Raw genomic sequence first — 14,301 nt, 5'->3', positions numbered from 1 at the left:
ATATGGGGTTCAACATGTTGTCCAGAATTTTCGGAGGGATCTGAGACGGAGGTTTCAATGCTGACGTGAACAGGGCCAAATTACGCCGCTGCCTTATCTCCTACCGATTTCCTTCTACACAGGTCACATAGTCAATGTATTACAGATTATATGTCCACCGGTGAAAGCAATAGTGAGCTGACAATAGCTAAAGTGACCCGAAACTTTCCCTGACAATGCATTCCTCACCACTGAGACACTTACGGCACCAATGTTTCATCAGTGACTGAGTCTATCCCGAGACAACCCTTTCCGTTGTCCCAGGATAGACACTTTAAATCCAACATGGTTGACTTAATTTTGGGATCTTCAGCATCTCTGATTACTGTATTCGTTTTTATTATGTACACCCATTTTCACATGTAAAGCGCCATAGAATAAATAGCGTTTAAATAATAATAATAAATAATAATAGTAATAAATCTCTCCCTTTATCCTTGAATACTCCGTTTTGAACATTTAGAAAGGATCATTGGAACAGGTATGTGAATTGCAGATGAGGCAGAGAGGCAGTTTAGAAAATCTATTCCATCCTGTCCCACGAAATTAGCCAGTATTAAAAAGATGACACTTTAGATGAACTACTAAGTATCCCACTGATTTATTAATACCGGAGGAAATCATAAGGCACTTAAGTAAAGACATCTCATCCATTTCCCATGTTAGTTCCATGTTAAAAAAAAATCAGACTCAAGACAATGAAAACAATCTGCTCTGTACAGTTCCAGTTAAACATTCGCATTCGATAAGTTGCCATCAGTCTGGGAGATGAACGCAGGGAATCTTTTTTTTGTTTTATGGCTGCTCATGTCAACTGCTAACCGGCTCTAAAATACATATGTTCCTAATATTTTTTACTTACTGCCATAAACTCCAGCAACAAGAGCCCAGAGGAGAACAGCGCGCAGCTCCATGCTCCAAAAAAATCACCTCCCTTAGGTCCACATTAACAAAGCAACATTGGTCCTTTTTCTAAAAGAGAGCTCAGAGAGAGAGAGAGAGCAGCATGAATGAAAACTTTCTTCACAAAGCACAGACTGCCTAACTTCCACCCCACTGCAGTAGGAGGGATGGGGGTCTACAAGAACAAAACACAGCCTATCAGAACCGGCTGCACAACTCAGATCCCACACACCCTTCCCAGGGGAAAAGAAACTTCCAGCCAATCACAAGGAGCCTTCAGCCCCAGGAAGGTAAGGGGGATTCTGCGCCACACCATCCATAGCAGGGTAGTGCATATATTACTCAGGAAAGGTGGTTTAGGACACAAATATCACACAGATATATAAGTTAAAGTATTTCCAAGGTCAAACAATATATCATAAAGACAAGTCTATGTGAAAAAGATAAGAAGAAATTCCCTAACACACTTTCATTAGTAGGAGGGCTCCAATACCAATCTGCAAACCCGCAGCAAACAGAAGATGTGAGCAGAACAAATTCTTATGAGGGTACCGTGGCTGAATTTTATGGGCTAAAGCAGTTTTCTGGTTTGAGAAAAAAAAAAGAGGAAAAAAATGCTTTTCTCACTCTCCCCGGGTCCAGCGCTCTTCTGCTGCTAGTCTGCAGCACTGACGTCAAGTCAGCCAATAATTGAGTGTACGAGGTCTGGCCAAGGGGATTCATGTCGATCGGAGCTGCTGAGTTCACTGATTGTCTGCAGCACTGTCGACGTGACGTTAGCACTGCGGACACTGGGAGCAGTGGCTAGATTGAGCACTGGACCTGGGAAGGGTGAGTAAAGCGCATTTCATTTTATTACAGCAAACTGCAGCCTGGCGACAGTGGTTTTCAGAAACTGGAAAACTACTTTAAATGCGGCTGCTATTTGTAGTAATGTTATGACTAATATTTGTGCGGGAAATATAATCTGCAAGGCTGGCACCTCCAGGGCAAAAAAAGCTGAAATATATTGTTTTTTTTGCTGGACTTTTCATGGCACTGTGACAGGAACACTGACAGGAGGTGTAACATAGGACAGGGTGGTAGCCGTGGGCGAGGTATGCGTCTCTTACGCCCCGACACATTGCATGATGGTAGATGGGTGTGTGGACTTCGGCTAAACAATTCAGTGAGGGAGACCACTTGGTGGGAACTATGTTCGATAGATAGCAGGGGCATAACTTCACAAACGATTCCTTTACAGCATGAAGTATTTTCACACACAGTCTCTTTACTTCTTCCGTATTTAATTGTTTCTGCCTCAACTAGTCCCGTTTCCTTCACCATACCCCAATAAGATACTACAGTGCACTTAGTGAAAGTCCTATTCTCAACCCATAGTTCTGTATCCTCTCTTCCTCTGTAAGGGACTGTAAGGACTGGTACTCGCCCCTACCCCTTTAAGAAATGACTCGGTTCTCATTGTAAAATGTGAATGTTCTATTTGGTTGAAATTGCTGTTATGTTCATGTTTGCTGCTATGTTGCAGTATTTGATATGCCATTTTATGTGCTGCTGTACAAAGTATATTACTTTATGTTAGGGAAAGTGCAGTAACTCAAGTGGAACAATAGATGGGGCACAGTAGTGTATATAGTTAACTAATAGGAGGAGTCAGCTGTGGGTATGACAAGAGTGTTTCCTGATTATAGTTCAGTGAAGACAGGGAGCTGGTACAGCTCAGAGGAGCCAGGGAGCCCCAGGCGTCCCAAAGGGCTTAAGAGCCCGGGACAGTGCAGCAGCTCTGTAACGTTTGAAGGAAAGGGCCCAGCCGTCCAGAGGCAGTGGGTCAGCAAGTTACAGCTAAAGAATTGCAGCAGGATAGAGACGCAGGTCACTTCAAAATGTGGCAGCTTTCTACGTGGGCAGACGTCCTTCTGTCTGTTGCGGGGCAGACATCCTTCTGTCTGTTGCGAAACAGACGAGGGAACTCCTAAGAGTAGTCATGCTGAACAGAACAGGGAGGATGCTGCAGTACCGAACAGGTCGGTACATCCTGGGGACACCCTGGGAGGAATAAGTGAAGACACAGGGAAAGTAAAGGACGTGAACGATATCGTACTCTCTCTGTGTTGATGCTGTAACTAATGGGAATGTGCTGCAATTGGAACCAAGTAAATTTCTTCATTTACAGTTTGAAATGGACTCTGTTGTGGATTCTGTTTGTGGGCTCCCTCTGGTGGTTACTGCTGGTACTGGGTGACTTTGGTGGGTTGCGGCCTTTGGTTTCCACCTGTCCATCAGAGGCTGGGTGTTTCCTATTTTACCTGGCCTTTCTGTCATTCCCTTGCCGGCTATCAATGTATTCAGATGTGCTCTGTTTGGTTCCTGCCTACCTGCTCCCAGATCTTTCAGGATAAGCTAAGTGCTGATTTTCAGTTGTTTGGTTTTTTGTCCAGCTTGCTTTTTATGTCTCTATGCTAGCTGGTAGCTCTAGTGGACTGAGGTTCTCCCCATGTGCCATGAGTTGGCACATGGGTTCTTGTAATCTCAGGATGGTTTTTTTGATTAGGGTTTTTTGCTGACCGCTCAGTCCCCTTTTGTATCGTTCTGCTTTCTAGTTTACAGCGGGCCTCAATTTGCTAAATCTATATATATCATCTCTATGTGTGTGCCTTCCTCTCATTTCACCGTCAATACATGTGAGGGGGCAACTATATCTTTTGGGGTTCATTCCTCTGGAGGCAAGTGAGGTCTTTATTTTCTCTGCAGTACTAGTTAGCTCTTAGGCTGGTGCGTGGCGTCTAGAACCAACGTAGGCACGCTCCCTGGCTATCTCTAGTTGCGTTTGTCAGGCGTAGGGCCGCGGTCAGCCCAGGTTCCATCACCCTAGAGCTCGTCCGTTATTTATTTGTACCTTGCTTGTCCTGTGCTATCCCTAGCCATTGGGGATTCATGACAGTATAGCCGGCCCACAAGGTGTTAATTGTTTGGGCTGAAGCAGGAGAAAAAGAAGTGTTTAAGGGAAATTTTTTTTTTTTTTTTTTCCCTTCAGAGTTTTGCTGCCTAGCCCTTAATTGCTGTCTAGCTGCTTCTTTCCTCCTCTTAACCCTTGAATGGCTCTGATCTTAGCTGTTTAACATGGATGTCCAGAGTTTGGCTTCCAGCCTGAGTAATCTCGCGGCAAAAGTTCAAAACATACAGGATTTTGTTGTTCACACTCCCATGTCTGAACCTAGAATTCCTATTCCAGAGTTCTTCTCTGGAGATAGATCTACCTTCCTGAATTTCAGGAACAATTGTAAATTGTTTCTTTCTTTAAAATCTCGCTCCTCTGGAGACCCTGCTCAACAGGTCAGGATTGTAATATCTTTCCTGCGGGGCGACCCTCAGAATTGGGCATTTGCATTGGCACCAGGGGATCCTGCATTGCTCAGTGTGGATGCGTTTTTTCTGGCATTGGGATTGCTCTATGAGGAACCCAATCTGGAGATTCAGGCTGAAAAGGCTTTATTAGCCCTCTCTCAGGGGCATGATGAAGCGGAAATATATTGTCAAAAATTTCGGAAATGGTCGGTGCTTACTCAGTGGAATGAGTGCGCCCTGGCTGCAAACTTCAGAAATGGTCTTTCTGAGGCCATTAAGGATATTATGGTGGGGTTCCCTACGCCTACAGGTCTGAATGAGTCTATGGCTATGGCCATTCAGATTGATCGGCGTTTGCGGGAGCGCAAACTCGTGCACCAGTTGGTGGTGTCTTCTGAACAGGCACCTGAGACTATGCAATGTGATAGAATTCAGTCCAGAAGTGAACGGCAAAGTTATAGGCGGAAAAATGGATTGTGTTTTTATTGTGGTGATTCAGCTCATGTTATATCAGCATGCTCTAAACGCACAAAAAAGCTTGATAAATATTTTGCCATTGGTACTCTGCAGCCTAAGTTCATTTTGTCTGTGACTCTGATTTTTTTCACTGTCTTCCATTTCCGTTGATGCCTATGTGGATTCGGGCGCCGCCCTGAGTCTTATGGATTGGTCATTTGCTAAACGCTGCGGTTTTAGTCTGGAGCCTCTGGAAGTCCCTATTCCTCTGAAGGGAATTGACTCTACACCATTGGCTATGAATAAACCGCAGTATTGGACACAAGTGACCATGCGCATGACTCCCGTTCATCAGGAGGTGATTCGCTTCCTTGTACTGTATAATTTACATGATGTACTAGTGCTGGGTCTGCCATGGTTACAAACTCATAATCCTGTCCTGGACTGGAAAACAATGTCTGTGTTAAGCTGGGGATGTCAGGGTGTTCATGATGATGCACCTCCGATTTCTATCGCTTCTTCTACTCCTTCTGAGATCCCTGAGTTTTTGTCTGACTATAGGGATGTTTTTGAGGAGCCTAAGCTCAATTCGCTCCCTCCTCATAGAGATTGTGACTGTGCTATAGAATTGATTCCTGGCAGTAAGTTCCCTAAGGGTCGTTTATTTAATCTGTCACTGCCAGAGCATACTGCTATGCGGAATTATATTAAGGAGTCCTTGGAAAAGGGACATATTCGTCCATCTTCGTCCCCTCTGGGAGCAGGGTTTTTTTTCGTGGCAAAAAAAGATGGTTCCCTGAGGCCTTGTATAGATTATCGCCTTCTGAATAAGATTACAGTCAAATATCAGTATCCATTGCCATTATTGACTGACTTGTTTGCTCGCATTAAGGGGGCTAGGTGGTTCACTAAGATAGATCTTCGCGGTGCGTATAATCTGGTGCGGATAAAACAAGGTGATGAGTGGAAAACCGCATTTAATACGCCTGAGGGCCATTTTGAGTATTTGGTAATGCCTTTTGGACTCTCCAATGCTCCGTCAGTCTTTCAGTCCTTTATGCACAATATTTTCCGTGAATATCTGGATAAGTTTATGATTGTGTATTTGGATGATATTTTGGTGTTTTCTGATGACTGGGAGTCTCATGTTTTACAGGTCAGGAAGGTGTTTCAGGTTCTGCGGGCCAATTCTCTGTTTGTGAAGGGCTCAAAGTGTCTCTTCGGAGTCCAGAAGATTTCTTTTTTGGGGTAGATTTTTTCTCCTTCTACTATTGAGATGGATCCCGTTAAGGTTCAGGCAATTTGTGACTGGACACAACCTACATCTGTTAAGAGCCTACAGAAGTTCTTGGGGTTTGCTAATTTTTATCGTCGGTTCATTGCAAATTTTTCCAGTATTGTTAAACCTTTGACTGATTTAACTAAAAAGGGTGCTGATGTTGCTAATTGGTCTCCTGCGGCTGTGGGGGCCTTTCAGGAACTTAAGCGCCGGTTTTCTTCTGCTCCTGTGTTGTGTCAACCAGATGTTTCACTTCCTTTTCAGGTTGAGGTTGATGCTTCCGAGATTGGAGCGGGGGCGGTTTTGTCACAGAGAAGTTCTGATGGCTCGGTGATGAAGCCATGTGCATTCTTCTCTAGAAAATTCTCGCCCGCCGAGCGCAATTATGATGTGGGTAATCGGGAGCTTTTGGCCATGAAGTGGGCATTTGAGGAGAGGCGTCATTGGCTTGAGGGTGCTAAACATCGTGTGGTGGTCTTGACTGATCACAAGAATCTCATTTACCTTGAGTCTGCCAGGCGTTTGAATCCTAGACAGGCTCGTTGGTCGTTGTTTTTTTCTCGTTTCAATTTCGTGGTTTCATACCTGCCAGGTTCAAAGAATGTGAAGGCAGATGCTCTTTCCAGGTGTTTTGTGCCTGACTCTCCTGGAGACTCTGGGCCTACTGGTATCCTTAGGGATGGGGTAATATTGTCCGCCGTATCCCCAGACTTGCGACGTGCATTGCAGGAGTTTCAGGTGGATAAACCGGATCGTTGTCCACCAGAAAGACTGTTTGTTCCGGATGATTGGACCAGTAGAGTCATCTCCGAGGTCCATTCTTCTGTGTTGGCTGGTCATCCTGGAATATTTGGTACTAGAGACTTGGTGGCCAGGTCTTTTTGGTGGCCTTCCTTGTCTAGGGATGTGCGTACCTTAGTGCAGTCTTGTGAAGTGTGTGCTCGAGCTAAGCCTTGTTGTTCTCGGGCCAGTGGGTTGTTGTTATCCTTGCCCATCCCGAAGAGGCCTTGGACGCACATTTCCATGGATTTTATTTCTGATCTCCCGGTTTCACAGAAAATGTCCGTTATCTGGGTTGTGTGTGACCGCTTTTCTAAGATGGTTCATTTGGTGCCCTTGCCTAAGTTGCCTTCCTCCTCTGAGTTGGTCCCTTTATTTTTTCAGAACGTGGTTCGTTTGCATGGGATTCCGGAGAATATCGTTTCTGACAGGGGATCCCAGTTTGTGTCTAGATTTTGGCGGACGTTTTGTGCCAAGATGGGCATTGATTTGTCTTTCTCGTCTGCATTCCATCCTCAGACGAATGGCCAGACGGAGCGAACTAATCAGACCTTGGAAACTTATTTGAGGTGTTTTGTTTCTGCTGATCAAGATGACTGGGTTGCTTTTTTGCCACTGGCCGAATTTGCTCTTAATAATCGGGCTAGTTCTGCCACGTTGGTCTCTCCTTTTTTTTGTAAATCGGGGTTTCATCCTCGTTTTTCCTCTGGTCAGGTGGAGTCTTCGGATTTTCCTGGAGTGGACATGGTGGTGGAAAGGCTACATCAGATTTGGAATCAGGTGGTGGACAATTTGAAGTTATCTCAGGAGAAGACTCAGCAGTTTGCTAATCGCCGTCGCCGCGTGGGTCCCCGACTTCTGGTTGGGGATTTGGTGTGGTTGTCTTTTCGTTTTGTCCCTATGAAGGTCTCTTCTCCTAAGTTCAAGCCTCGGTTCATCGGTCCTTATAGGATCTCGGAGATTCTTAACCCTGTATCTTTTCGTTTGGATCTCCCAGCATCGTTTGCTATTCATAATGTGTTCCATCGGTCGTTGTTGCGGAGGTATGAGGTGCCCGTTGTTCCTTCGGTTGAGCCTCCTGCTCTGGTGCTGGTGGAGGGAGAATTGGAGTATGTTGTTGAGAAGATCTTGGATTCTCGTGTTTCCAGACGCAAACTCCAGTATTTGGTTAAGTGGAAGGGTTATGGTCAGGAGGATAATTCCTGGGTGGTCGCCTCCGATGTTCATGCGACTGATTTGGTCCGCGCCTTCCATAGAGCTCACCCTGATCGCCCTGGGGGTTCTCGTGAGGGTTCGGTGACCCCTCCTCAAGGGGGGGGTACTGTTGTGGATTCTGTTTGTGGGCTCCCTCTGGTGGTTACTGCTGGTACTGGGTGACTTTGGTGGGTTGCGGCCTTTGGTTTCCACCTGTCCATCAGAGGCTGGGTGTTTCCTATTTTACCTGGCCTTTCTGTCATTCCCTTGCCGGCTATCAATGTATTCAGATGTGCTCTGTTTGGTTCCTGCCTACCTGCTCCCAGATCTTTCAGGATAAGCTAAGTGCTGATTTTCAGTTGTTTGGTTTTTTGTCCAGCTTGCTTATTATGTCTCTATGCTAGCTGGTAGCTCTAGTGGACTGAGGTTCTCCCCATGTGCCATGAGTTGGCACATGGGTTCTTGTAATCTCAGGATGGTTTTTTTGATTAGGGTTTTTTGCTGACCGCTCAGTCCCCTTTTGTATCGTTCTGCTTTCTAGTTTACAGCGGGCCTCAATTTGCTAAATCTATATATATCATCTCTATGTGTGTGCCTTCCTCTCATTTCACCGTCAATACATGTGAGGGGGCAACTATATCTTTTGGGGTTCATTCCTCTGGAGGCAAGTGAGGTCTTTATTTTCTCTGCAGTACTAGTTAGCTCTTAGGCTGGTGCGTGGCGTCTAGAACCAACGTAGGCACGCTCCCTGGCTATCTCTAGTTGCGTTTGTCAGGCGTAGGGCAACGGTCAGCCCAGGTTCCATCACCCTAGAGCTCGTCCGTTATTTATTTGTACCTTGCTTGTCCTGTGCTATCCCTAGCCATTGGGGATTCATGACAGGACTCTGTCTCTTTGTGCTCAAAAACACCAGCAGTTGAACTTCAGCAGCCCCAATGGGATTCTGACGGTGCAGAGGGTACAGCAGACGGTATGCAAGAAAAGGGTCATTGGTTATATGTGTCAGGAGACCAGGGTGCGCTTAACCAGATATTCTCAGCCACGACTACGGCCCTGGCTCTGCCCCTCACACCTCTTAAAGGAATCAGCTTGCCAATATGGCCGGTACTTATCTTCTCTGTTTCTGATGCATTGGAACTCTTGCTCAGAGAACTCTCTTTTTCTCATGTTCTCTGTTCCGTCCTGGCCATTACCTCTCTGTGTTATAAACTCTGGGTCCATACTGCTACACGTCCTGTCCCAGGACCCATCTCAGTACATCAATCTGTCCTTTTGTCACGTCTCTCGTTCTCTGCTCAGTTTCACGCTATCCACTGCCTCAGTCTTCGTTCATGTGGGGGACATCCACGCCATGTGACTCTTGAATAAACCACTGACAAACTTTAATAATTTTCTGGAATCTCATCATTTGGGCAGTGTGGATGAAATCCACGTATTCCTTTGCAGAGTTCTGTTTTATGCAGTCTTTGACCGACTTGTGGATCTGTGGCAGCCATTACCTACACATGCTTTGAATACCTAATTCCAGGTGAGCAGTTTTCTGTCAAATCGCTTACTCTATCTGTGGGATAAGACCCTATTTTGCGCTTGTATCTCCCTTCTTTCTCACAATACGACTCTGCTTTGTACTCAGACCACTTTGTACTTTGTACTCTGCTAGCTGCAAGCTAGGCCCAAACTGACTTCCTAACAGGAAGCTGTCTCTGTCCCCTCACTTTATCCCCTCCCACTCTGAACTAGTCCCAACTATTTGCATTGTCTTCCCCTGGTAGCTACCTGTTGCTGGGCAGAGCACTACTCTGTCACTAATAACACATATCACAATACACATTATACACCATAACAATACTCGTGTCTTCAAGGGGGAAAGTCGGCAGCATGTCCATCTTCTTATAGTGGCACTGTGGCTTTCATTGCTTCTGGATTTTGAGGCTAAGAAATAGAGGGAGGCTAAAACTTAAAAGGGTTGTCTATTAAGTAACATATATTATCCATCCACAGGATAGCTCCTAAATGTTTGATCTTTGGGGTTCTGAGTGCTAGGGTCCCCAAAAATGATGAGATTGGGGGCACAAAAGTCACTTTCAGATGAACAGTGCATTAGCAGACATATGCGACCACTCCTCCATTCACTGTCTATAGGAGTTGTGTCCCACTGTTCTTCAGATTGATAGAAGTCTCAGCAGCTGGACCCTCCAGCAATCATTTTTATCTATTCAGTGAAAAGGTGATAAATGTTGTTTATGTAAAATCCCATTTAAAAGAAATATAATAAAGGTTTGTATAATGGTGGAACATACAATGTAAGGATGTTACAAGGATTTATTATCTTCATAGTGGGGATCAGTTAGGTGGGAAAAATTGTGCAATATCAGCATTCACGTGTGCCGGTGTGACGGCAAGAGTAATCCTCTTCATGGACGCGTGGTTCAGTCTGTCCGTCCATACTTTCTTCATGGCCGCGTGATCTAGGCTCCTTGGCCGTACCTGCTTTAGTGCTGCTCTTCACTTCTGGCCGTCAATGGTACAGCTCTCTAATCAGGATAGGAAAGCTGCCATCCTAGGGACGTCTATTTCCTGGAGGCCTGCAGGCCACTCTTCCTTCTCCGCCAACCGCTGGCACCACTCCATGCGGCTGAGACCGCCACAATAGGTGACACTGCTGTGCTCCATCATCCTAGGTGTCCTCTTCCGCAATGGCATGGATCTGCTGAACACGAAGGATCTCTGTTCCAGACTCCACACTTCCTTGGATGGAGTCACATCCGACCGCTCCACCCGTTCTGCTTCAGTCTCCTATCATTCTTCAGGAATCTGCATTTGCTGTTTCTGGGGTTTCTCTGCTTTCTGAACGAGAGTACTCTTGACCCTGCTGACTATGTCATTTTGTAAAGTGCGTAAGATGGTAGTCATGGGCTAGGGGCTGCTGTGTTCCCACACCCTGGCATTCCACAAGTAAATAATGTCCTGTCTGTCGTGTGCTCTATGTAAATTGGATAACACTCACTTTTTGGCCAGAGTACTCGACTGTTCCACGATCCTGGAACAGCAGACACTTTGTCCCTTTTAAACAGATCAACTTTACTCAGCAAATCAAGTTCAGTTTTAATCTTGGATACAGCACAGTACATCAAAGTAGTAACAGTTTCTTCAGCCTGCGCTATCCTTCCCTTGTTGGCACCTGTGGCCCCTGGGATGTTCAGCCCGGCTCCGCAGCTCCCCAAAATCCCTACCCAATTTTCATTTATGGCTTCCCATCCGGCACCCCCTTAGGGGAAATGAGTAAGGAAAGCTCTTCCATACCTAGTTTGGGCCGTAGGCCTAGAACCTCCCTGGATGACCACAGAACGTTGTAGTGGTTGTCCTCACAGACCGTTTCTCACATGTTTTTCAGCCCTCTGGCCCTTAAATTCTGCTGCAAACAATGATCTAATCAACATCCCCATTCTGATCTATACCTACAGTTGTGTGAAAAAGTGTTTGCCCCCTTCCTGATTTCCTATTTTTTTTGCATGTTTGTCACACGTAAATGTTTCAAATCACCAACCAAATTGAAATATTAGACAAAGATAACACAAGTAAACACAAAATGCAGTTTTTAAATGAAGGTCTTTATTATTAAGGGAAAAAGAAATCCAAACCTACAAGGCCCTGTGTGAAAAAGTGATTGCCTATCCCCTTTAAAACATAAATTAACTGTGGTTTATCACATCTTTGTTACAGTATATCTTAGGAGTGATTATGGGTCACTCACCTGCAATGAACCTTCTAGTTTCACGTTATATGGATATAGTGGACTATATAGGCAAAAAAATACCTATTGTTTTTGTAGAGCTCTGATGTGTCTGTCATGAGAAAACAATTGTAGATGCTGCGATGAACCCACACATCACCACTCCTCCTGACATCATTATTATGTCAGACGGTTCACGTAATGCAGTCTCCCCATTTTCATCAATGTGACACATAAGGTCAGCTTAGTACAGTCTTACAGAGACACCACCTGTCCACACTGGCCCAGGGAAGTACTGGAAGTGAGAGGATGTGGCCCACAGAGTCACGGATGTCGCACCACTCTCGCTCACAACTCTGGCAGGCTGAGAGGCCCCTTTCCCTAGCACCAGTGAAATAGAGTGCTGCCAGCCCAGTAGGACTGCCACCAGTTCCTTGTTAGATATAATCTCAGTCTGTTAACGGGATTATATCAGGCCAGAAACCAGCCATAATAGCATGGAAAGTTAAACCAAGAAATGGACGTGTAGATCAAGATAGAAGAGCAGCCCAAGGTTAAATTATACATTTAATTGCCTTAAGGGCCCACTAGAAAATACACTTTATACACGATGGTTACACATATACATACAATAATCAGATATGCAAATACAGATAGTGGAAGGATAGAAGATATAAACAGAATATATGGGTCAGTTACCAGTAGATGAAATGCGTGGCTTTCGGGGAGAAGTTACCACATGGGAGGCTTGTGGTCTGCTCTGTTCCTTGATTTCTCCCCCACACGATACGTCATTGCAACCTTCCCGGAGAAAAAGCAATAGGTTATGCTTTACACAATCATTTAACCTCTTTTGTCACTCTCCTCCTGCCCTCTGGGCTGAACCTAAATACCCTCCTCTTGCCTCTCGTAAACTCCAAAACCTAAGATTGGTCATAATCCTTTAATACTACATGTATGATTATTGGCTGTGCATTATACTACATGTGTGATTATGGGCTGTGCATTATGCTACATGGATGACTATGAGCTGTGCATTTTACTACATGGATGGCTATTGGCTGTGCATTATATTTCATGTGTGACTATGGACTGTGTATTATACTATATTGAGGACTGTGGGGTGCATTATAGTATATGGAGGACTATGAGCTGTGCACAATACTACATGTATGACTATGGGCTGTGTCATTATGCTACATGTATTTCTATGGGTTGTGCATAATACTACATGTATTTCTATGGGCTGTGCATTATGCAACATGGATGGCTGTGGGCTGTGTATTATATTACATGGATGGTTATGGGATGTGCATTGTACTACATTTATGACTGTGGTCTGTGCATTATACTGCATGGATGACTATGAGCTGTGCATTATACTCTATGGATAACTATGGGCTGTGCATTATACTACATGTATGACTATGGGCTGTGAATTATATTACATATATATGACTATGAGCTGTGCATTATATTACATGGATGACTATGGACTGTGCATTATACTACATGTATGATTATTGGCTGTGCATTTTCTTACACATAAGACTATGGGCTGAGCATTACATTCTATGGAGCACTATGGGCTGTGCATTATGTTCTATGGAGCACTATGGGCTGTGCATTATGCAGTATTTATGACTATGGGCTGTGTATTATACTCTATGGATGACTATGAGCTGTGCATTATACTCCGTGGAGTATATGGGCTATGCATTATACTACATTTATGACTATGAGATGTGCATTATACTCTGTGGATCACTAAGGGCTGTGAATTATACTCTATGGATGACTGTGAGCTGTGCATTATACTGTTTGGGGGACTGTGGTCTGTGCAATATATTAGATTTATAACTATGGGCTGTGCATTATGCTTTATGGATGACTATGGGTTGTGCATGATACTATAGGGAGGACTGTGGGCTGTGCATTATACTATATGGAGGACTATAGGGGATGCATTATACTTCTGCTATGGGGCCCTGTCATGATCTCTGCAGGCAGAGACCATAGCAAGCCTATAGAGGGACAAGCTCTCGGAAGATGGAACTATACTGACCATGAACTAAGCCTGCCGCGCAACTAGAAATAGCCAGGTAGCATTTCCTATTTATCGCTAGATGCCCAGCTCTGGCCTAAGACCTAAATAGCTAGCAGAGGGAAATATAAGACCTGGCTCACCTCTAGAGAAATATTCCAAAGAAGACAGTAGCCCCCCACATATAATGACGGTGAGTTCAGATGAAACAACAAACGCAGCAGGAAAATAGTCTTAGCAAATTTGAGGTCCGCTTACTAGATAGCAGAAGACAGATAGTATACTTTCATGGTCAGCAGAAAAACACTAACAAAACACCATCCAGAGATTACCTTAAACTCTGGCATTAACTCATAACGCCAGAGTAGCAATCCCTGATCAACGAGAGCTTTCCAGACACAGTAACAAAACTTCAGCTGTGAACTGGAACAAATAGGCAAAACAAAACATGGACAAAAGTCCAACTTATCTAGTAGTTGTCTAGAAGCAGGAACAAGCACTGAGAGGCATCAGATAACATTGTTGACC

General features: G+C 44.7%; 1 protein-coding gene across 1 annotated transcript in view; it reads right to left on the bottom strand.

Moving 5' to 3' along the window:
- LOC143786017 (uncharacterized) overlaps nucleotides 1–1,073 on the bottom strand; it is a 376,109-nt gene extending 375,036 nt beyond the window's left edge. The window contains exon 1 of the mRNA XM_077275186.1: nucleotides 902–1,073. Within this exon, the coding sequence (XP_077131301.1) occupies nucleotides 902–953 (52 nt within the window). The 5' untranslated portion in view covers nucleotides 954–1,073. The remainder of the gene's footprint in view (nucleotides 1–901) is intronic.
- Nucleotides 1,074–14,301: the final 13,228 nt, after the last annotated feature.

This window comes from Ranitomeya variabilis, chromosome 7 (genome assembly GCF_051348905.1).
Source record: "Ranitomeya variabilis isolate aRanVar5 chromosome 7, aRanVar5.hap1, whole genome shotgun sequence".
Lineage (NCBI taxonomy): Eukaryota > Metazoa > Chordata > Amphibia > Anura > Dendrobatidae > Ranitomeya > Ranitomeya variabilis.
The sequence above is the reverse complement of the archived record's forward strand: the minus strand, read 5'-3'. Positions and strand labels throughout refer to the sequence as shown.